A 22,389-nucleotide genomic window follows, 5' to 3' on the forward strand; every position below is an offset into this window, starting at 1 on the left:
TTCACTAGGCAGAAAAAAAACTGAAGCTGCAGGAAGCAGGCTGAGGGGTTGTTACTGAAGGGACCGCCCCCTGGGCGGAACTATAAAGTTCTGCTTTGTTTCACATGTATAACCTGTTCTGCCTAGTCCTCTCCTGAAGGTGGTGTAACAACCCTATGCTCAAGAATAATGGAACTGTGTCAGTCAGTGAATGAAAGAGAAACGGCAGCAGGTGCTCAGGACAGAGGCGTCAAAATCTGAAATATTTGGCTGTAGCAAAAAGCAGTTTGTTCGTGAAAGGTTGGAGAGCAGTACAATAATAAGTGTCTTTAGGCAACATCAAAGCATGGTAGAGGTTCCTTGCAAGTTTGTGGATGCATTTCTGCAAATTAGGTTAGAGATTTAGACAGGATCAATAGTGTCCTTAATGCTGAGAAATAGAGGCAGATACTTACCCATCATGGCATACAATTAGGTACGTGTTAGACAACAACCCCAAACATGCAGCCAATGTCATTAAAAACCATCTCCAGTGTAAAGGAGAACAAACAGTCCTGGAAGTGATGATTTATCTCCCATAGAGCCCTGATTAAAAGATCTGCGGTTAGTTCTCCAAGATGTCTGGAGCAACCTAGCTGCCGTGTTTCTTCTAAACCAGTGTGCAAGTGTACCTAGAACTGATGCTGCTTTGAAGGCAAAGGGTGGGTCACACCAAATATTGATGTTACCGTATATACTCGAGTATAAGCCGAGATTTTCAGCCTCTTTTTTGAGGCTGAAAGTGCCCCCCTCGGCTTATACTCGAGTCATCGCTGTCTGTCTGCCCGATCAGCGTGTCGAGCAGACAGACAGCGGCCATTCTAGCATTCAAAGGCCGCGCCTCCGTCGGTGATAGGCGGAACACTGAATTTCCCAGCAGTCTGTGTTCCGCCTATCACGGACATCCTCTCATCCTCGTCCGTAGTATGAGGATGAGCGGACGTCCATGATAGGCGGACCACTGACTGCTGGGAAATTGAGTGTTCCGCCTATCACGGACATCCGATAGGCGGAACACTCAATTTCCCAGCAGTCAGTGGGAAATTGAGTGTTCCGCCTATCACCGACGGAGGCGCGGCTTTTGAATCCTAGAATGGCCGCCGACGAAGAGCTGAAGGACGGAGGCTCGGCTCGGGACGGGCCGGACGCAGGCTGGACGGACGCAGGCTGGACGGACGCAGGCTGGACGGACGCAGGCTGGACGGACACAGGCTGGACGGACACAGGCTGGACGGACACAGGCAGGCTGCACGGACACACACACACACACACACAGGGATGGATGGACACACACACACACACGGATGCATGGACACACACACACACACACACACACACGGATGCATGGACACACACACACACGGATGCATGGACACACACACACACACGGATGCATGGACACACACACACACGGATGCATGGACACACACAGGGATGGATGGACCCACAGGGATGGACAGGCATGTCTCACCCTCGGCTTATACACGAGTCAATAATTTTTTCCAGTTTTTTGGGGGTAAATTGGGGGCCTCGGCTTATATTCGGGTCGGCCTATACTCGAGTATATACGGTATTTAGATTTCTCTTCTGTTCATTTAGCGAATTGATAAAAAACAAAAAAAAGCAACACTTGAATTTTTGACAGCATTCTTAATTTGCAGCATTTTTCACACCTGCCTAAAAACATATCCACAGTACTTCTAAATTAACAGCGGCATTCCTGGCACCCTGAGACAACCACAGGTGGTCAATGGATCCTAAACATCCCATAGGGTGTCTAAGACACCTTACCTAGATTGTAAGATACCCTGGGCTGAATTCGCTGTCAGCTCCGTATGACCTGCAGCCACTAGAATTGCGTGTAAATCTGACAAGCAGTCTTCTGCCTCTCAGGTGGAAGCATTTGGGAGGCTGCTCTCCCACACATCCCTGGTAATGGCGAATTGGCAATGTATACCGGGCTGTGTGTGCCCATCTTCCACAGCCATAGTGGGTGCTGCCAGTTAGAGGGGAAGGAGCAGAGTGGGCACATGTCCGCTCTCCTCCCCTCTTGTTGCAGACCTGGAAAGCGACGTGTAATGCAAAATGCAGTACATTACATTCATGTAATCTTCAGACCTAAAATATATATATTTTTTTTAAGTCTGTGTGCAAAAAAACCCAGCTCTGGCAGCACAACTGATTAAAGGTCTTCAATCCTGTAATTCTCACAAGAGATCTAGCAGGCAAATTAATCCCATTGTGTTTTTTTCCCCTCTACAATGAGCATATCTCTAGAGTGGTCTTCAGGTACAAGGCTCTGCTACGGGCAGACTACAGTCATGAACCTGTAAAGCACCCTGTGGCTCCCACAGCACAGAAACATGGCAGACTGGTCCTTCCATCAGGCAGGGCTTGGATTTGGCCACCTATAATAAAAGCTGCATGAGAACTGTAGTGTTTATATTGGGGCGAGGGAGACAAAAACTTGAGGCTAGCTGGGAGTGGGGAAAGTTATACAGGGGACATCTGTACTGTCTGTTTTGCCAGTGTCCAATCGCCTGAAGATAGCTACATATAAACCAAGTGTAATATTTCCGAGCATCTGTGTATTGTACTGTATGACTAGGAAAGACTCTCTCTCTCTCTGATATTTAGGTTTTGGGAATGGTTAAAAGACTTTCAATTGCAACTCACTACCATCTTTTATTATTCAACTGGCTTTCTCTTGGTATTCGCCATGAAAAACGATATAACCTTTAGCTAATGTAAAAAGTTTTACATAATTTGATCAATGGTTTTTCTGCTTACTGTGGTACAAAATGTATATTCCATAAACAAATTTATTCCATAGACCATGAAGAATTAAATCATCCAAAATATGATTAAAAAAAGTTAAATTAAAATTGGTGGTTTCTCTCATGTTGGACGTAGGTTATGCAGGCATGAAGGTCACTGTGTCATTGTCCCGCTCTTTTCATTTTTCACTTTCAGGAACTCTGCCATACTGGAGAAATACTTTTGATTGGCTTCTGCCACCTTCTTCTCTGCAGCTTGTGGATTTACAATCTCTAGACCCTACAAAATAAAACAGAAATTAAGGACTCTTATATTTTGTATAGTAGCAGCCTCTGAACAAATTAAAGAACTGCAGTCATTCATTTTCATTTGAACAATATAATAATGCTAGGCCTAAACAGGGCTGTGAAAAATACTCAGTAGTACTGCAAAAAAAAAAAGGGATAGTGCCTCAACAAATACTGAGGGGTGAGGACTTTGCCAGATTCACACATAATGGCCTGGTGCAAAGCCTTCTACCTCTCTCCTTTTGTCAACACATCTCTAAATTCTGTGCATTGCTGCTAAAAACTTTATGCAATAAAATCTGCATTTACAGGTGAATAGCAACATGCTGTATTATGGAGGTATCCGCAGCTTGATTTTAAAAAAGGATAAATGCACACAGCCATAAAAGTGATTGGAATATCTATTTTTAAAAAAATAACATGCTATACTTGCCTGCTCTGTGCAATTGGTTTTGCACAGAGCAGCACGGATCCTCCTTTTCTTTGGTCCCGCCTCTTCTCTCCTGGCCACTCCCTCCTGGTGAATGCCCCCACAGCTTGCTATGGGGGCACCTGAGCCGAGTCACATCTGTGTCCAGACACGGAGCCAGAACTGATTGCCAGCAGTGGGAGCTAATAGTGCTGCTACTGTCTCTCAGCCAATCACGAGGGAGAGCTCCAGGACAGCTGAGAGACTCGTGAACATCGCTGGATAGAGATGGACTCGGGGGACTGAGGGGGGGCTGCTACACACAAGGCTTTTTATCTTGATGCATAGAACGCATCAAGATAAAAAAAAACAAAAAAAACTTCTACCTTTACAATCCCTTTAAAGAGCGTGTTTGATTACTTTGTGTGTTACAAGCAGTGTCAGAAGAAAATATTTTAATAGAGGGATGGATGCTGTGTCTGTCAATGAACTCAGAGAAAGGGATTATATGGTGAGTAACAAAAAAAAAAAAAAAAAAATCCAGTTCTCCTTCATTCATTCATTCATTGATTGACATAGCTTATTCTAGACCATAGGGACATACCAGAGCAGTGACAAAAAAAAAAAAAAAAAAAAAAAAAAAAAAAAAAAAGGAGGGACAGGGAAACCAGAGACAAAAAAAGCCCAGCCAACATCCTCTGGAAAAGAAAACAACCTGTCAAGGGACAGAAACATTTAAACAGCCGCATTGAAGCTGTACAGCCAAAGGAAGCATCTGAAATGCACAAACGTACACCTTAGAAAATGTAGAAAGGTATGCACAGACTACCAGGAGCCGCCTTACCAACTAGAGACATGGTGCCTGATGCTGGAACACCTAGGGGGCACCAAGTGCCCTGGCAAAATTCTTGGCCCACCTGTGATCAGAGAGTTCGATCTCCAAAAGGAAGCTGTAACAAACTCCCAAATTGCCTAGACCACATTCAAGGAAAGCAATGTAACCTCCTGAAAAAGTGAGGGTCGTGGGCACAGGGAGGCAGGACAAGCCTGAAATGAAAGACACCAGCTTTGAAAGGAAGGAAGGGAGGAGACTGACTGAGAACCACCTTATCCCAATGACAGATTTTTTTTTTTTTTGCCTTCAGCATTAGTAGGGATCACCAACCCCGGCTAGCCTCCATCCCTCAGAACCTTGCTTTCAATTGCCAAGCCGCAAGTCAGCAACGGCAAAACGAGGTGGGAGATCAGCTCTCAAAACTGCAGATTTTACCTGAGGGGCAGCTGCTAGGGGGCATCCATGACCATCCACACTACATTAGTGTACAAGGGCTGACAAAGCCACACTGGGCCAACAGAACGACTGGCACCCACTCCAACCCCTATCATGTGCAAAAAATTGGGTAAAAGTCTGAGCAGAGGCAATGCACAAATGAGACTATACCAACTTTCTGGTGCCACCAAGGTATCAACCTTGTCCATCAAGGGATCCTGCACCCTTGCCACCAACCAGGATACCTTCCTGTTGAAAAGAGATGCTAGTAGGCTGGAGTGGCCCACCGCAGGCAAATCTGACTAAACACCTGAATGCAGAGACCACTCTCCTGGACCCAGTGGCTGTTGGCTGAGGTAGCCTACTTGCCAATTTGCCACTTCCAGAATTTGTACAGCGGACAGAGCCAGTGCATGGCATTCCAACCACCAGAGAGGGTGCGAGGCCTCCAGCATCACAGCCGCACTCTTTGTCCTGTCTGCACCCTCATTAAGCAATTCAGGTCCTTGAGGCCAAGAAGCAGGAAGAAGAAGAAAAAAAAAAAAGCTATGGAATGTGAATGTGCATTCACAATTTTTCTTTTGAGCCTGTAAAACATTGCACCATGATCAGCAGATTGCAGGTGCAATATCAGGCTCCTGCCTTGTACCTCCGATATGCACAAGCAATTACTTCAGTCCAGAAAGAATCAAACGACATGGATGCTCACAAGCGCCCTTGTAGTTTATTGAGAATTACAAGCAGTCGCAAAGGCTTTCAAGTATGTGTAGAACTTCAAAAGAGAAGAAGTGGGAAATAGCGGGGTATGCTATAGGCCCCCTAACCTGAAAGGAGGAGGGGGGCCTACTGTCAGATACTTCAATCCCAATATTGACTGGGCACAAGTGCCCTCTTAGTTTGAAAACTACAAGCCATCAGTCGCAAAGGCTTTCAAGAAATTGTATAGCACAGATCAATGTAAAAATGTCACTGGTCCCCAAAAAGTATAATTTGGGGTCAGATTTGTCTGCCGCAATATATATATATAAAAAAAAAAAAAAAAACACAAACACACACACACACACGTGATCAAATGCCACCAAATAAAAAAAGTTCTATCTGGGGGTAAAAGTACATTCATTTTGTTTGGGTACAGCGTTGTACGACCACGCAATTGTCAGTTGAAGCGGCGCATTGCCGTATAGAGTGGGCAAATGAGGTTTAACCACTTCACTATAGTCAGCTATAGTCATTACATCCGCAGATGGGATCTCTCATCCTGGGTGGGTGACCCAAGACGTCCTCTGCTTCCTGGCAGTACGTGCCTGCCGCACACCCGCAATTGCTCGTGACCGAGCAGGACCGTGGATCTGTGTGTGTAAACACACAGATCCACGTCCTGTCAGGGGAGAGGAGACCGATCGTGTGCTTCTAGTATATAGTAACACCAATCAATCTCCTCCCCATTCAGTCCCATCCCCCCACAGTTAGAATCACCCCCTAGCGTTAACTCCTGCCCGTGACATTTATACAGCACTGATTGCTGTATAAATGTCAATTGTCCCAAAAGTGTCAAAAGTGTCCGATCTGTCCACCGCAATTTCACAGTTGCGATAAAACTGGCAGATCGCTGCCATTACTAGTGAAAAAAACAAATATATAATAAAAAAGCCATAAATCAATAACCTATTTTGTGTGCGCTATAACTTTTTTGCGTAAACCAATCAATATACGCTTATTACGATTATTAGGAAAAAACGTGTTGCTTTTTTTTAAATTGGGTATTATAGCAAAAAAGTAAAAAAAGTGTTTTTCGCTCTTTTTTGTTTATAGCACAAAAAATAAAAACCACAGAGGTGATCAAATACCCCCAAAAGAAAGCTCTATTTGTAGGGGGGGGGGATGATAATTTCATTTGGGTGCAGTGTTGCATGGCCACGCAATTGTCATTCAAAATGTTTCAGCGCTGAAAGCTGAAAATTGGCCTGGGCAAGAAGGGGGTGAAAATGGCCAGTATTGAAGTGGTTAATATAAAAAAAATGTAAAGTAATGCACCTGGGGACAAAACAAATGCAAACTACTTACTAGGGGGAGAGCCGCTGGGGGAATCAAGGATGGAGAAAGATCTGGGGGTCCTAGTAGAACACAGACTGAGTAATAGCATGCAACGTAAAGCTGCAGCTACCAAAGCCGAATATTAGCATGCATGAAAAAAAAAAAAAAAAATAAAAAAAAAGGTGCTATACGCTAGGGATAAAACTATAATCCTGCCACTATAAAACTCTGGTCAGGCCACATTTGGGAGTATTCTGTCCAGTTCCGATCACCAGTCCTCAGAAGGGATGTGCTGGAACTGGAGAGTATCCAGATATCCGCAACAAAACTAGAGGGGACTGGAGGACCTTGATTATGAGAAACGACTGCATACACTAAATCTATTCTCGCTGGAAAAATGACTCTTGAGGGGGGACACAATAGTGGATTTACAAATACCACAATGGTGATCCCAGTATAGGAAAAAAAAACTATTCAGTCTCGAGGAGTCTAAAGCCCCATACACACTATCAGATTATCTGCTGAGTTTTTCCTTCAGATTTACCAAAACCATATAATATGAGGACAAACCTTAGGAGTTTCAATGTGTATGCAATCAGGCAGGCCCTTCTACTACATGGTTTTGGTAAATCTGAAGGAAAAACTCAGCAGATAATCTGATAGTGTGTATGGGGCTTAAGAGGACACAGGGGCCACACAAAGATTGGAGGAGAAGCGGTTTAATCTTAAACTGCGCAGGGTTTTTTTTTTTCACTGTCAGGGCAATAAGGATGTAGAAAGCCTAAGGGGCGGCCCCTTGGGTAACAACCCCTCAGCATGCTACTGGCCTCAGTACGTCAACAAGCAGTATAACGTGAAGAAAAATATGAGGGGCGGGTGGTGCGTCAGTCTGAATTACAGAGAAAATAATTTTACGGTGAGTACAAAAAATCCTATTTTCTCTTATATTCACCGACTGACACAGCTTCTCTTTAAACCATTGGGGCGTCCCCAAGCAGTGCCAAAACGAGGGGTGGGAAAACAGCATAAAAACTTCATCCACCATGCCATGTGGGAGCTAGTACAAACTTTACCCACAAAAAAAACTACAGAGTGTGGAAAAACCACCACAAAAAAAAACAGGATACGCCTCAATGGAGAAGCACTACCCTCAAACCGCACCAAAAACTGCGGTAACGAATGCAATAGTGCATTAACTTAAAAGGTACTGCGCTTTTACCCCTCCAAAAATAAAAGTTTGCATATGCAATTGCAACTATACAGCCGCCTGCAAAACTCAGCGGCGAAAACAGGCATCAGCCGATGCACTGACATCTACCTTGTAGAACTCTGCAATCGTGTGGACAGACGATCAGTTCGCCGCTTACACACTTGAGCGACAGAGGCTTGATGTCGGAAAGGCCCAAGACGTTCCAATTGCCCTCGTGGAGTGGGCAGTGACCGGAAAGGGAGGCATCTGCCCCTTCAAGGCGTAGGCTTGTACTACAATCTGTCTGAATCACCTGGAAATGGTGGCCGACGAGACCGCTATGCCTTTCTTTGGACCAGCCACCGAAACAAACAGTGAGTCTGACTTCCGGAAGGGAACCGTGGCAGACAAATATACCTTCAGAGCACAAACCATGTCCAGAGCATGAAGGACCACCTCCTTAGGCTGTGTCGGCTTAGGACACAGAGATGGTAACACAATGTCTTCATTGATGTGAAACGCACAGACTATCTTTGGCAGAAAAGATGGTTGCGGACGCAACACCACCTTGTCCTTGTGGATAACCAGATAGGGCAACTTGCAGGACAAGGCCGCCAGTTCCGAAACCCTCCTGGCCGATGTGAGTCAACAGGGGAAACTCTTGAAGCACCGATAATACCAGGTTCAGATCCCATGGGGGTAGCGGTGGATGCACCGGAGGGACTACATGCCGCACCCCTTGAGAAAAAGTACTCACTATAGAGGGAGACGCCAGGGGCCACTGAAAAAGGACAGCCAAAGCTGATATTTGTCATTTAATGGTGCTTAACGCCAATTTCTGGTCTACCCCTTGCTGAATAAACAGCAGGATCCTGGATATAGAAAAGGAGCGCAGATGCCATCGTTTCGCCTCACACATGGGATTCAGGCCTTCCAGGTACGAAGATATATCTTCCGAGAAGATGATTTCCATGCTCTCAACATAGCTGGGATCACCGAGTCTGACAGACCCAAGTTCCTTAACACCTGGCTCTCAATAGCCATGCCGTTAAAGCCAGGGATGGTAAAGCAGAATGGAGAATCGGACCTCGAGACAGACGGTCCTCTCGCAACGCAGTCGCCAGGGAGCGTCTGCCACCAAGCGCACTAGGTCTGCATACCAAGGACGCTGAAGCAAATCTGGTGTGCCCCACCACAAGCACAGTAGCCTGAACACCTCCGGATGCAACACCCATTCTCCTGGGAACAGCATCCAACGACAGATAGTCCGCCTGCCAGTTCTCCACACTAGGGATGGAATTGGCCGACAGGGTGGTACATGTCGCTCTGCCCACGAAGTATGTGAGCAAACTCCGATGCAGAGGCCGAGCTTCTTGTTCATCCTTGGTGATTGACTTATGCCACAGCAGTGGCGTTTAACTGGATCCTGATCGGACGCCCTTACGGTCTCATTGACCATGTGGAAAGGCATAGCCTGATCGCTCTCAGTTCGAGCAGATCGATCGGCAACTTGGATTCCTCCGTCGACCAGAGGCCCTGAATCGACTGAACTCCCATCACTCCACCCCAGCTGAATAGGCTGGCGTCCGTTTCGATCACCGTCCATTTCAGAGGTAGGAACGACTTCCCGGACTGAAGCACCGGGGACCTCAGCCACCAGATCAGGGAACCTTTGACTAACTGGCTCACTTGGATCTGTTGATCCAGAGACAATGGAGATCCGTCCCACTTTGTCAAGATCTCCTTCTGCAGGACTCTGGTGTGGAACAGGGCATATGGTACTGCCTCAAACGAGGCCACCATGAGTCCCAGGACTTGCATGCAGAAATGCGACGACTGTAGTTTTACCGTGGCTGTGAGAGTCTGCAGCTTCCCTGGAGTCCAGCAGCAAGCCTAGGTACTCCAAACGCTGAGTCGGTACTATCACCGACTTTTTTAGGTTCAACAGCCCCCCCAAATTCTTGCAGGGTCAGCATGGTGATCGCCACATCCTCTTCTAACTCTGAGGCGGAAGAAGCTCCAAGGAGGAGATCGTCTAGGTAACCCAGGATCGCGATCCCGCGTTGCAACGCCAACACAGGAGCCAATACCTTGGCAAAGATTCAGGGGGGCTGATACCAAACCAAAAGGGAGAGCTACAATCTGGTAGTGGGCTTTCCCGACTGCAATTGCAGAAACTTTTGATACCAGAGGCATATGGGTATGTGCAGGTACGCATCCTGGATGTCTAAGGACACCAGGGAGTCCCCTTGATGGAGTGCGACTACTGAGCGAACTGATTCCATTCTGAACCTCTGCACTTTCACAAAGTGATTGAGGGCTTTTAGATTCAAGATTGTAGTTCCCAAGAAGGAAAGGGGTACGTCCAAACAGGTTCGAGTAGAACTCCTGGAAACGTTCTGATTCCGGAACAGGTACAATCACCCTGCGATTCAGCAGGTCCCCTACTGCCCCCAAGAGGGCCTCCCGGCGAGCCAGGAGAACGGGTATGCTGGGAGGGGAAGAATATGTTGTTTGGTGGCTAAGAGAGGAACTCTATCTTGTAGCCTGTGGAAATCAGATCGCAGACCCATTGGTCGGATAGTCGAGAGGACCACCAGGCTGCAAACTCCCGAAGGCGACCCCCCACCCGAGTCATGGTGGGGGCAAACCTTCATACGGTAGCACTTTTGTTCGCAGGATTGTGGTTCCAGGGACATTTCTGCCCTTACGTGGTCATCCTGTCGGGCTGGGGACGTTTAGCCAAACCTCCGGGTGGACGAAAAACCCGTTTGTGAGTGGAAAAAGAGGGCCCTTGCCTACGGCGTGGCTCCTTAGCCTTCCTGGTCTGTGGGAGTAGAGTACTCTTACCACCTGTGGCATTCTTAAAGCAGGATTCCACCCTAAAGTGGAACCTCCGCTGATCGGATCCCTCCCCCCCTCCGGTGTCACAATTGACACCTTTCAGGGGGGAGGAGGGTGGAGATACCTGTCAAAGACAGGTATTTTCACCCACTTCCGGGCATAGACTCCCGTGGGAGTCTACACCATTTCCTGCCCTGCCGCGCTGTCTGCTGGGACACACACGGGTCCCAGTGACAGCGTGGAGATTTCCTATTGCGCAGCGCGGCTCGCGCATCCGCAGTAGGGAACCGGGAAGTGAAGCCGATTCGCTTCACTTCCTGATTCCCTCACCTAGAATGGCGGCGGCAGCAGCCTAGAGCCGAGCGATCGATCGGCCTCGGCATCGCTGGAACCCGGGACAGGTGAGTGTCCATTTATTAAAAGGCAGCAGCTGTAGTATTTATAGCTGCTGGCTTTTAATATTTTTTTTTTTTGGTGGAATCCCTCTTTAATAATGTCATCCAAAGAGCTGGTTGCCAAGGAAGGGAAGATCCGCCAGGGCTTTTTTGGTTGCCTGGTCAGCAGACCAGCATTTCAACCAAATCAGGCACCTCAGCACCACTGCTGACAACGAAGCCCTGGATAACAGGGGAGAGTATCCAGGGGGTGCGTCACAAACGTACTTAAGGCCTTGCACTAGTAGGTCTGCTACTTCCACACAGACAGGAGAAGCCTGCTGTTTTCCCAATTTGCGGTGCAACAGTTTTGCCCACTCAGTGTCTGCGACACAAGTGCGGATGCCAGTAATGGTCGCATGGCTGACCACACAACCATAAACAAGGAATGACCCACTGCCTGGGCCTTCCTGTCCGTGGGATCTTTAAATGCAGGTCCGTTGCGGTCGACCCCATTCCTTGTAAATTAACTTGTCAAAATAAGTCAGATACGGGAACACCTTAGGTGCTGGCTCCTGAATCTTCAGGGCATCAAGCACAGCTGTGATAAGTGCTCCAACAAGCGCTTTGTCGCGCACGGATCTGGAAGGGGACTCATCCTCACTGTGCGAACGGTCCTGGTCAGCATCATCTGAAACGACTGAGCAGGGGTCACCAGCCTCAGCAGAACCCAAGTCCGAGATCTCCCCAGAGGATGGGGGGGGGGGGCAGGGGCCACCTTTTAGCACCTTGCGCCCACGCACCGCTGCCATCTTGGCAACAAACGAATTGAGGACTGCCGACAAGGCGTCCAAGGGCACTGTGCATTCCGCAGGTGAACCGGTTGCAATTGCCTGGACTTTGGGGGAAGAAACGCCAGTTTCTGAAGCTGTGCTGACCCTACCATGTCTGCCGCCCAAAGGGGACTTAGAACAGTGACAGTCCCACCCTCCTTACTGCTGCTGGCTGAAGGGCCTCTTTCCCGCAGGACTCGCCACCCTGAAGGATTCTGCGCTATCCAGTAAGTAATGCATGTGGTCTCTTTTGGCTCCCAGGTGCAGAGGGATCCACTCTGTCAGTGGAAGCTGCTGCTAATGGCGCTGAAACCGCTCTGCAATGTTCTCAGACTCAAAGGAAATGGCTGCCCAGCGTCCAGTATAAGGACATAAAACACAGGGAAAATGGCTGCCAGAGCACAGGGACACATGCCGCTGCTAGAGAAAGCTGAAAAACGTGTTCAGGCTTCTAGAAAATGGCTGCCGGCATCCAGTATAAAGATAAATCACAGGGAAAATGGGCGCCGGAGCAAGGGGGAGCATGCTTTCCCTTGCCCACACCTGAGATGGCCGCTGATGCTGAAACCATGAGGGACAGAGCTGAACAAATGGCGGTGATCAGCGCTGCAAAGGACACAGGCACAGCCTCACAGGCACCTCCAGGGACATGAGAAACAGGACTCAGGGGACAGCTAGCCAGCACAGCCCCCCCCAGACGCGAGAGCCCCTGTACAGACACACACACACTGCTCAGCAGCCACATGCAGCATCCCCCACAGGGGGGAGGGAAGACAGGGAGGTGAGTGACCCCCGAATCGACCTCCCAGGGAATGCCCAGCTGCTCAGCCCCACTGAGGCAGGGAGAGCTGTACTTACCAGTCCTGAAGAGCTGGGAGACATTCCATTACAGACCCACTCTCTGATCAGTACAGGGTGGCTGCTGGCCTCGGCACACTCCTGCAGACATCAGTAGCCCGGTCATGTGCGCCCCGGAGCATAAAAGCTTGCAACCACCTCTGGAGCTGAAGTTTCATCGTGGCCGACCCAGCGCGGAGCTCTGGTCTGCACACGCTCGATGGCCAGGCTGGGGAGACTACAATAAGGGTATCCAGCCTGTCACCCAGCCGGCTGTTGATGGCAGATCATAGGATCTATGATCTTGCTCAAAAATCCAAGCTTCTGCAGAAAATAAAGACGGCCCGAAGGGTTCCTAGGTCCTTCTTCACTAGGCAAAATAAAACGGAGGCTGCAGTAGCCTGCTGAGGGGTTGTTACCCAATGGACCGCCCCTTGGGAGGAACTAGAAAAACGTAGTTAGACTTACCGGTGACTATTTCTAAGAGCCTTTCAGGACAACCCCAGAGAGTGTACCTTCTCTTTCTCAGGAAACACATGCCCACTTTAAAAACACCTCTTCCCCCATGGCTTCAGTTATTGTGGCCTTTCCGACACTGGAAAACAAAGCACAGAAAACCACACCACCATGATAGACACTTAATGCTACTACTAAGATTAACCTAGGGAGGGAAGCAGCGGTTGTCCTGAAAAGGCTCTTAGAAATACCATCACCGGTAAGTTTAACCAAGTTTTTCACAAATCGCCTTTCAGGACAACCGAGAAACTGAACCTAGGGTGGGACTACTGCCTGCAGTACCTTCCTGCCAAAGGCCTGATCTGCCGCAGACAGTAGATCTAGTCGATAGTGACGGAGAAATGTCGAATAACTGGACTAAGTAGCAGCCTTGCAAATCTGTTCAGGCGTCGCACTGGCCCTTTCAGCCCAGGAAACTGCCGTGGATCTAGTAGAGTGAGCAGCAATACCTGAGGGAGGTATTTCTCCTTTCTGCTATAGCCAGCTTAAGCCACCTACTCAGCGTACTTTTTGAAGCTTTCTCTCCCTTGCGTGATCCCGAGAAGACCATGAAAAGGGCGTTTGATCTTCTACACTCCTTGTCACTGTTAAAAATTGCAGCAAGCATCTTCTCACGTCCAACGTGTGAAAAGCCTCTTCCCCAGCATTAGCTGGAGTTGCAGAAAAGGTAGGCAACACTATATCCTGAGTCCGATGAAAGGCCGAGGATACTTTAGGTAGAAATGCTGGATCTGTCTGAAGAACCACCCTGTCCGGAAACACCCTTAGGAAAGGTTCCGTAACCGCCAAGGCTTTCAGCTCGCTGATTCTCCTAGCCGAGGTGATGGCCACTAGAAAGATTGTTTTAAGAACTACCTTCTGTAATGAAGCTTCTCGTAAGGGTTCAAACGGAGCTCCCGAGAGACCCTGCAAGACCATAGACAAATCCCAACTGGGAAAGTCTTTAAGGGCTACCGGTCTACTTCGAGCGAGAGCCCTAAAAAATCTAGAAATTAAAGTTTCTTTTGACAAAGTCTTTTCAAAGAAAACTGATAAGGCCGCCACCTGGGTCTTCAGGGTACTGGCTGCTAGCCCCTTCTCCATTTCTTCATGGAGAAACTCCAGAACGGACACCGTGCTCTTGACTTTGAGGTCTCTGGACCTACACCAGGAGTTAAATTTCTTCCAGACCTTCATGTAAATCGCCTGTGTGACTGCTTTCCTGCTGGATAGCAGAGTTTTTACCACCTTGTCCGAGAGTCCCTTTGCTTTCAAGAGGTCCTCCTCAGAAACCAGGCAGTTAGCTGCAGAAGCTCCACCTCTGGATGGTTTACTGCCCCTTGGAATAACAGGTCTTTTCTGACCGGTAACTTCCATGGAGGTTTCATGGCTAGATTCCGCAGCACCTGCGAACCAAGATCTTTTTGGCCAAAATGGAGTGACTAGAATTAGATCTGTCTTTTCCTCTCTGAATTTCCTCAGAACCAGTGGAATTAGAGAGAAGGGGGGAAAAGCGCAGCACAGCTGGTAGTGCCAAGGGTGGGCGAACACATCCAGCCCTACCGCTTCGGCCCCTCGGTGAAGAGAAAATAATTGGTTCACTTTCAAATTTTGCTGACTGCCAAAAGGTCCATCTGGGGAACCCCCCCGAGCCTCAAAAATCATCAGCAATACCTCCTGATTCAGACTCCACTCTGCCTCTATCAATTTCCGCCTGCTTAGGAGATCTGCCAACAAGTTCTGAGAACCTTTCAGATGCACTGCCGACAGTGAAGCCGTATTCTGCTCTGCCCAGGCCAATAAAAGATTGGTTAACTCCAAGCCTCTGCTCCTGGTTCCCCCGCTTCATTATTTAGGTTACTGCAGTTGTATTGTCTGACAACACCTGGACGTGATGACCCCTCAACACCTGCTGAAAGGCCAATAAACCCAGAAAGATCGCCTTCAGCTCTCTCCAGTTGGAAGATCTTCGAGCTTCCCCCTTGGACCAGATCCCCTGAGACGTTTGACCGTCCAGGTGAGCCCCCCCAGCCCCAGGCACTTGCGTCTGTCGTCAACCACTTGTCTATGGGAAAAGCCCACACCAGACCCCTTGAGAGGTTTGCTTGGTCTCTCCACCACCAGAGAGCCCTTTTTGTCTTTGTAGAGATCCTTATCCGTTTCTCCAGAGGATCCTGATGGGACCAGTTGAACAAAATTTTCCCGTGAAGGGGTCTGGAATGTAACCTGGCCCATCAAACAGCCGGGATTTCTCCTTGTGATATTGGCTGAGACCATGCCATGGGTACCCTTAAGTTACTGACGTGGAATGTCAGGGGAATTCGGGATAAAATTAAGAGGGCGGCAGTGTTTGGGTGTCTTAAAACTTAGAGCGGATATCACAGTTCTGGTGGAGACGCATGTAACTGGGAGATTGCAAATAGCTTTGTGTCGCCAATGGATTGACTGGGCCTACCACGCCACCCATATGTCCTATTCTCGCGGGGTGTCTGTATTGATATCTAAGACGGCACAGTTTTCCTTGGTTTCTTTACAGACAGACCCGCAGGGCAGATATATATTTATACACTGCTTATTGCACGGCGAACAATACATTATTCTTGCCTATTATGTACCCCCGCCCTACGATCATAGACTAACTACAGAGGGATTATTTTTTATGGCTCAACATCCCAAAGGCCCAGCAATTTGGCTGGGAGATTTTAATATGGTTTTGAATCCAGGGGTGGATAGAATGAGCTCTAATCGAGGGGACCCTCCACAGGGGGACACTGGCCTAGGTCGAACGTTTCAGAAATTCTCTCTTACAGATCTATGGCGATTTAAATATCAGGCTAAACGTGTTTACTCCTGTTTCTCTGCAACTCATTCCACCATGTCACGCATTGATTATATTGCTGTGTCCGCTCAGTTGTTACCCAGGCTAGTAGACACGGGCTATTATGCTAGATCATTGTCAGACCACGCCCCTTGCTGGGCAACTTTTTCCTTGACCCGGCCTACTGGACCGAAACCATGGCGGCTTCACCCCTTCTGGTTAACCGCCTTGAGTGACAGTAAAGATTTAGGGGATGAATGGCAGTTTTTTTTTTTAATACTAATCAGGGAACAGCTCCGGCTGATGGTACCTGGGAGGCTTTTAAACTGCATGTACGCTCCACTTTAACACACCGGATCAACCGGTTGAAGCGCACCTCCAAGACTTTGCTGTCTAATGCCCTGAGGGAGCTGGACTCGGTGACCACTGACTTCACCACTGACCCCACACCTGCTAAGGCCCAGATATTAAGACACCACACAAGGATAGTAGATCACCTCCACACTGAACAGGCTAAGCAAAAGTTGTTTTTTGTTAAGCAACGGGTGTTTGAACAGGGGGAGAGGGCGGGAAAGTTGTTGGCCTACTTGGCGCATCGGGACTCCATGCCCCCGGTGGTGGTTTCGTTGACTAACAGTGGGGGTGAGGTAGTGGCTGATCAGCCAACAGTGGCCAATATGTTTTGTGCTTACTATGCTGCCCTCTATGAGTCGCAGGTACATAGGCCGAGGACTGAGACAGGGGCATACCTCCGGGATGTCTCTCTTCCCCACCTGTCCGAGGCCCAGGTTGAGACTCTTGAGGCCCCGATATCGGCAGATGAGATTAGGCTAGCGGTGGCATCCCTTGCAGCGGCTAAGGCCCCTGGACTGGATGGTATTCATCTGGACTTCTATGCCCACTACTCTGAGATACTAGTGCCAGAATTGTTGAGATTATATACACACATATTTGAATCAGAGTCCCTACCGGATACTCTAAGGCAGGCTGTTATAGTGATACCCAAGCCAGGAAAGGATCCCCACTCCCCGGATTCCTACCACCCCATCTCGCTGCTCCAAGCAGATATTAAAATTTTGGCTAAAGTACTTGCCACCCGTTTGAGTGGCATCACCCTATCACTTATTCACCCTGATCAAATGGGATTTATGCCCGGGAAAAACACGGCCATTAATATCCGTCGGTTATATATGAATATCCAGGCTGAGCATGACAGAGTGGGGTCGAGGGTGGTGGTGTCACTGGATGCCGCTAAGGCGTTTGATTCCATTGAGTGGAATTATCTTTGGGAATGCTTGGGTAAATTTGGGTTTGGCCCCAATTTTATTAAATGGATTACTCTCCTATACTATCGCCCAATGGCTAGAGTAGCGGTTAATGGATGGGTGTCGGACCCCTTTCAGTTGGGCCGTGGCACACGTCAGGGTTGTCCGCTCTCTCCTATGCTATATGCTTTGGCGGCAGAACCGTTGGCTTCTGCACTTCGAGCGCACCCGGATGTAGTAGGCCTCCGACGCAGCTCTCTGGTGGAGTCGGTAAGTATGTATGCGGATGATACTTTACTGTATTTAGAGGACTCGGGTCAGTCGTTGGGAGCTGCCCTGGGGGTCATAGAGGAGTTTGGTGGTCATTCCGGTCTGCGTATTAATTGGACCAAGTCGCAGGTTTTACCCATTGACTTGTTCCCCCCCGGACCGGGGTGCGGCTTCTCTCCCGCTCTCCAGGGTATCTTCCATCCAGTATCTGGGAGTGCAGGTTACGAGGGAGCCCAGGGAGTATATTCACTACAATCTAGAACCACTGCTTCTGTATGTGCGGGAGAAGACTAAGGCATGGTCCCGTCTCCCCATTGGGGTTATGGGACGGATCAATATTACTAAAATGATCCTCCTGCCTAAACTCCTTTATGTACTTTGGCATTCCCCTGTCATGGTCCCTGTGGCGTTCTTTAAAACGTTAGACGGTGTCTTGAACACCTTTATCTGGGGCCCATCTAGACATAAGTTGGCATGGAACACACTTAAAAACCCGACCTCTATGGGGGGGATTGGCTCTCCCTGATTTCCACAAATACTACATAGCAGCCCAGGTTTCCCATTTTTATCACATCCATAGAGCGGATAATCACAGATACCAGGCCTTGGTGGGCGAGAGGGCTGAATGCCCTGTTGATACTCCACTTCAGATGATTTTTCGGGGTGGTGGGGTAAGGGATGCCCGCTCCGGATCCTGCCACACCACCCGAGTATTTGGAAGCTAGCCCTTAGATTACTGGGAGCTGACTATCACCACTCACATACACCGTTATGGCGCAACCCCCTACTTCGTGAGTGGTCTGGCTTACCAGATGTAGACTTGTGGGCTTCTAGGGGGATACTTTATCTGCACCAGGTGGTGACTCTTATGGGCGTAAGGTATTTTTCCTCCCTACAAGTGGAATTTAACATACCCCCTCATATGCACTTTCGCTACTTGCAATTGCGACACGCGCTCCGTGTGCAATTTGCTCAGGACTTCCCGAATGTACAGTCGTTGGCTTTGACAGATGTAATTATGGGGGACGAACCGACTAAATTGATCTTGACTTTATACAGCCTACTCCGTGCCCGCTTGGTGGCGCAAATCACTGAACGGGCTAGGTAGAGATGGGAAGAGGATATAGGTCCCTTTGATGGGGAGGAATGGGAGGATGCCCTCGAGAACATTAAACATGCTTCACTTTACTTACCTGACCGTCAAACGCAGTACTATGTGATGCACAAGTCATATCTCACCCCTGTCGGGATAGCTAAGTATCATCCTGACTATGACCCGAAGTGCCCCAGATGCTCTTGTACGACTGGTACTTTCTACCATCTTCTCTGGCAATGCCCAACGGTCCAGGAGTATTGGGGGCAGATTGTCAAGTTTCTACACAACCACATGGGTTCACCCCTTCAACTTGACCCTAAGAGTTGCCTACTCAGCATATTTCCTGATACCTCTGTTGATAAATATTTGGCTACATTTTTGCACTCTACGCTGTTTACTGCACGAAAGCTAGTGGCTAAACACTGGATGCGTCCAACCATGCCTACCATGCGGGAATGGGTAATGGACATTAATAGTAAGCTACCCTTGGCTAAACTAATATATAGACATCGAGGGTGTCCAGCCAAATACCACAAAATATGGGATAGGTGGGCGGAAAATCTACATACACGTGTGGAGTGAGTTGTGTTGGAGTCCATATCACCATTGTCAGGAAACTTCCTTAATGTATGATGTATTACTGTCCGTCACCTATGAAGTGGCTAATGTCTGTACCTACTGTAATGCGTTGTTATAACTGAGTTGTTCAATAAACTTGTGCTGTTTAAAAAAAAAAAAAACTCAGCCGGGATTGCTGCCGTAAGCAGACCAGGAACTGCCATAGCTGACCTGAGCAAAACGGTCTGGTTGCTCTGTACCCGCTTTACTACTATCTTTTCCTGCTTTTCTAGCAGCAAGAACACTTTCTGGAGAACCAAATCTATAGAATAACCCAGAATCCTCATCTCCTGTGAGGGAACCAGATTTGACCTCTCCAGGTTCAGAAGCCTCCCCAGACTTTTGAGGTGAGACTGGGATGTCTGAAGATTGACTAGGACCTGCTCCCTGAAGTCTGCAAAAAATAAAAGGTCATCCAAATAAGGGACGACTGAAATCCCCTTTAGCTTCAGGGGCTCCAAAGCCTCTGCCATAATCTTTGTAAAGGCTCTGGGGGAGGACGAGAGTCCGAATAGCAGAGCCCTGAATTGGAGGTGCCATACCGAACTCCCTAGATCCACTGCCAGGCGCAAAAACGGCTGGGATCCCTGGTGAATTGGTACGTGGAGATAGGCATCCCTTAAATCCAGGGATGCCATGAAACAATCTGGGGTCAACAACTTTGTGATGGAAAAAAATTGTATCCATCCTGAAATGTTTGTACCGTATTTACTTGTTCAGAACTTTTAGGTTCAAGATCAGTCGGTACTTCCCTGATGGTTTCCTCACTAGAAAAATATGGGAGTAAAAACCCCTGCCTTGTTGACTTACTAGAACTTGGATCAAGACCCTTTGCTCTATCAGTTCCTGCAATAGAATCATTGCAGGGGCCTTTTCCTGTTCCCTCAGTAAGGTCGTCATAAAACCTGCTTGGGGGGGGGGAGGTTCTGAGAATCCCAGCCTGTACACTTGAGCGATAACGCTTTTCACAAAGACTTGGAGACACTGCGTCCCATTGTTCGTGAAAAGCTGACAGTCCCCCCGCCCCCCCCCCCCCCGGGGGAGAGATTTTCACTTACTTATAGAGGCCTGACCTGGGGGAGATCTAAAGAGAACTTCGCCCCTACCTCTACCTCTCTGTGAACCCCACTGGCTCTTACAGTCCTGGTCTTTCTTATGGGACTGTTGAAGAGCACGAAAATTTTTGACAGCTTGCTTTTTCTTAGCCGGGAAGGCCTTTTTCTTGTCAGCCGTCCTGTCCAGCACTGACTCTAGGTCGGGACCGAAGAGAAGACCTCCTGAAAAGGGCAAACTACAAAGCTTGACCTTAGAGGCTGTGTCCCCCGACCACGTTTTCAACCAGATTGCCCTCCTGGCCGAATTTACAAGAGCCAAAGACCTGGCAGCTAGCTTAACAGACTCTGCTGATGCGTCCCCCATATATTTGACCGCATTCAGGATTAGCGGAAAAGATTCCAAAAGAGCTTTGCGGGACGTACCCGCTTCTACATGGCTTTTTCATTTTTTCCACCCAGCATTTCAAGTTCCTGGCCACCACTGTAGCGGCCATGGCAGGTTTCAGACCGACGCTGCATCCCAGGCTTTGAGGATGGCGTCAGCTTTTTTGTCCATCGGGTCTTTCAGGATTCCCATAGCCTCGAAAGCCAGGTCCGTTCATCTAGAGACTTGTGAAAAAGCTGCATCAACTCGAGACCTCTTGTTCCATACCTCCGAGTTCTTGTCCTCAAAAGGAAACCTCCTCTTGAGAGCTTTGGAGAAAAAAGGGGCTCTTTCTAGGTACTTCCATTCTTTTTTAACTGTATCCGAGAGGACACTGTGGACTGGAAAAACGCTACGTTTTGTTTCGTCCATCCCCTGGTACATCTTGTTGTGAACCAACAGCTGTACTTTCTCCTCCTGAATTTCCAGAGTTGTGTAGATTGCTCTTAGAAGATAGCAGGGCCTCTCTGTACAAGCTATCACTAGAGGAGGTAGATGATATTTTTTCTCTTCAGAGTCCCCGAGGGAGATCAGAGTACTTCCCCCTTCATCGCCAGAGTCCTCGGTCTCTACTGGTCTAGAAGAAGCCTTGGGACTAGGTGGTAGGTTCTGAGGCTCGGCCTGCCCGGATGGGTTTTGTATCAGGATGGACCTGACCGAACTCAATGAGTTTGTGAGCTCTTTGACCGAGGAAAATAACTCCTTGTACTGCTGGGATGTTTCCACTTCCACCAACTCCTTGATACAAACTCTGCACATCGCCTTCTGCCATGAGTCTCTAAGGGGGTTCTTGCAAGAAGATTTCCTCTGGCTTGGTTTAGACTTTCCTTGTGACTTTTCCTGAAATGACATACAGTTTTAACTCACTAAGTGATTAACTGTAACCACACTACCACCAAGCCAGTGCAGAGATCCACCACCAACAGGCCACCAGTGAGACCCTGGAACCATGATGCAGGGTCCGAGAGACGTTACCTCTGACCCTGCAGCGACAGGCCCCCGACAGGGGGGGGGGAGACATACAAAAAAAAACAAGGACAGCCCATTAGGGTAGCAAGGCGGCGCCACTGCACCTCACCTACCTGGGCTGGACCGGTGCTGGGGGCGCCTGCCTCCGCCATCGCCGTCTTGCCCTCGTCCATTCCGCCGAGTAGGACAGCTCCTTTTCTTTCCAATTCCGCCATAAATGTGACATTTCCCAGCCCCCGCGTCATCAGCGCTGGCCGGAAGCACCGGTCACCTGACCCGCCCCTTGGTCCCTGCGTTCCACGCACTTGAACTACGGCGCCACGCCCCCTTAGAACGCCGTGGGTCACTGGAAATGACGATATCGCCGGCCGGGACCTGGACCCGAAAACAGGGATGTGCCGCTGACCTGCAGTGACCCCCGCCAGCAACAGAGCCCTCCCTGCGCTATCAAGCGGCCTCCAGGCTCATGACGCCTCCCTTCTGAGGATCCTCTCTCCCCTGAGATG

The 22,389-nt window shown here is 48.8% G+C and overlaps 1 protein-coding gene across 1 annotated transcript in view; it reads right to left on the reverse strand.

Moving 5' to 3' along the window:
* Positions 1 to 2,683: 2,683 nt before the first annotated feature.
* LOC143933917 (U4/U6 small nuclear ribonucleoprotein Prp31) overlaps positions 2,684 to 22,389 on the reverse strand; it is a 176,352-nt gene continuing 156,646 nt past the window's right edge. The window contains exon 9 of the mRNA XM_077457071.1: positions 2,684 to 3,075. Coding sequence (XP_077313197.1) covers positions 2,950 to 3,075 — 126 coding nt within the window. The 3' untranslated portion in view covers positions 2,684 to 2,949. The remainder of the gene's footprint in view (positions 3,076 to 22,389) is intronic.

The sequence above is a fragment of the Lithobates pipiens genome, unplaced genomic scaffold (assembly GCF_037356315.1).
Source record: "Lithobates pipiens isolate NorthernLeopardFrog02 unplaced genomic scaffold, aLitPip1_a1.2 Scaffold_27, whole genome shotgun sequence".
Taxonomy (NCBI): domain Eukaryota; kingdom Metazoa; phylum Chordata; class Amphibia; order Anura; family Ranidae; genus Lithobates; species Lithobates pipiens.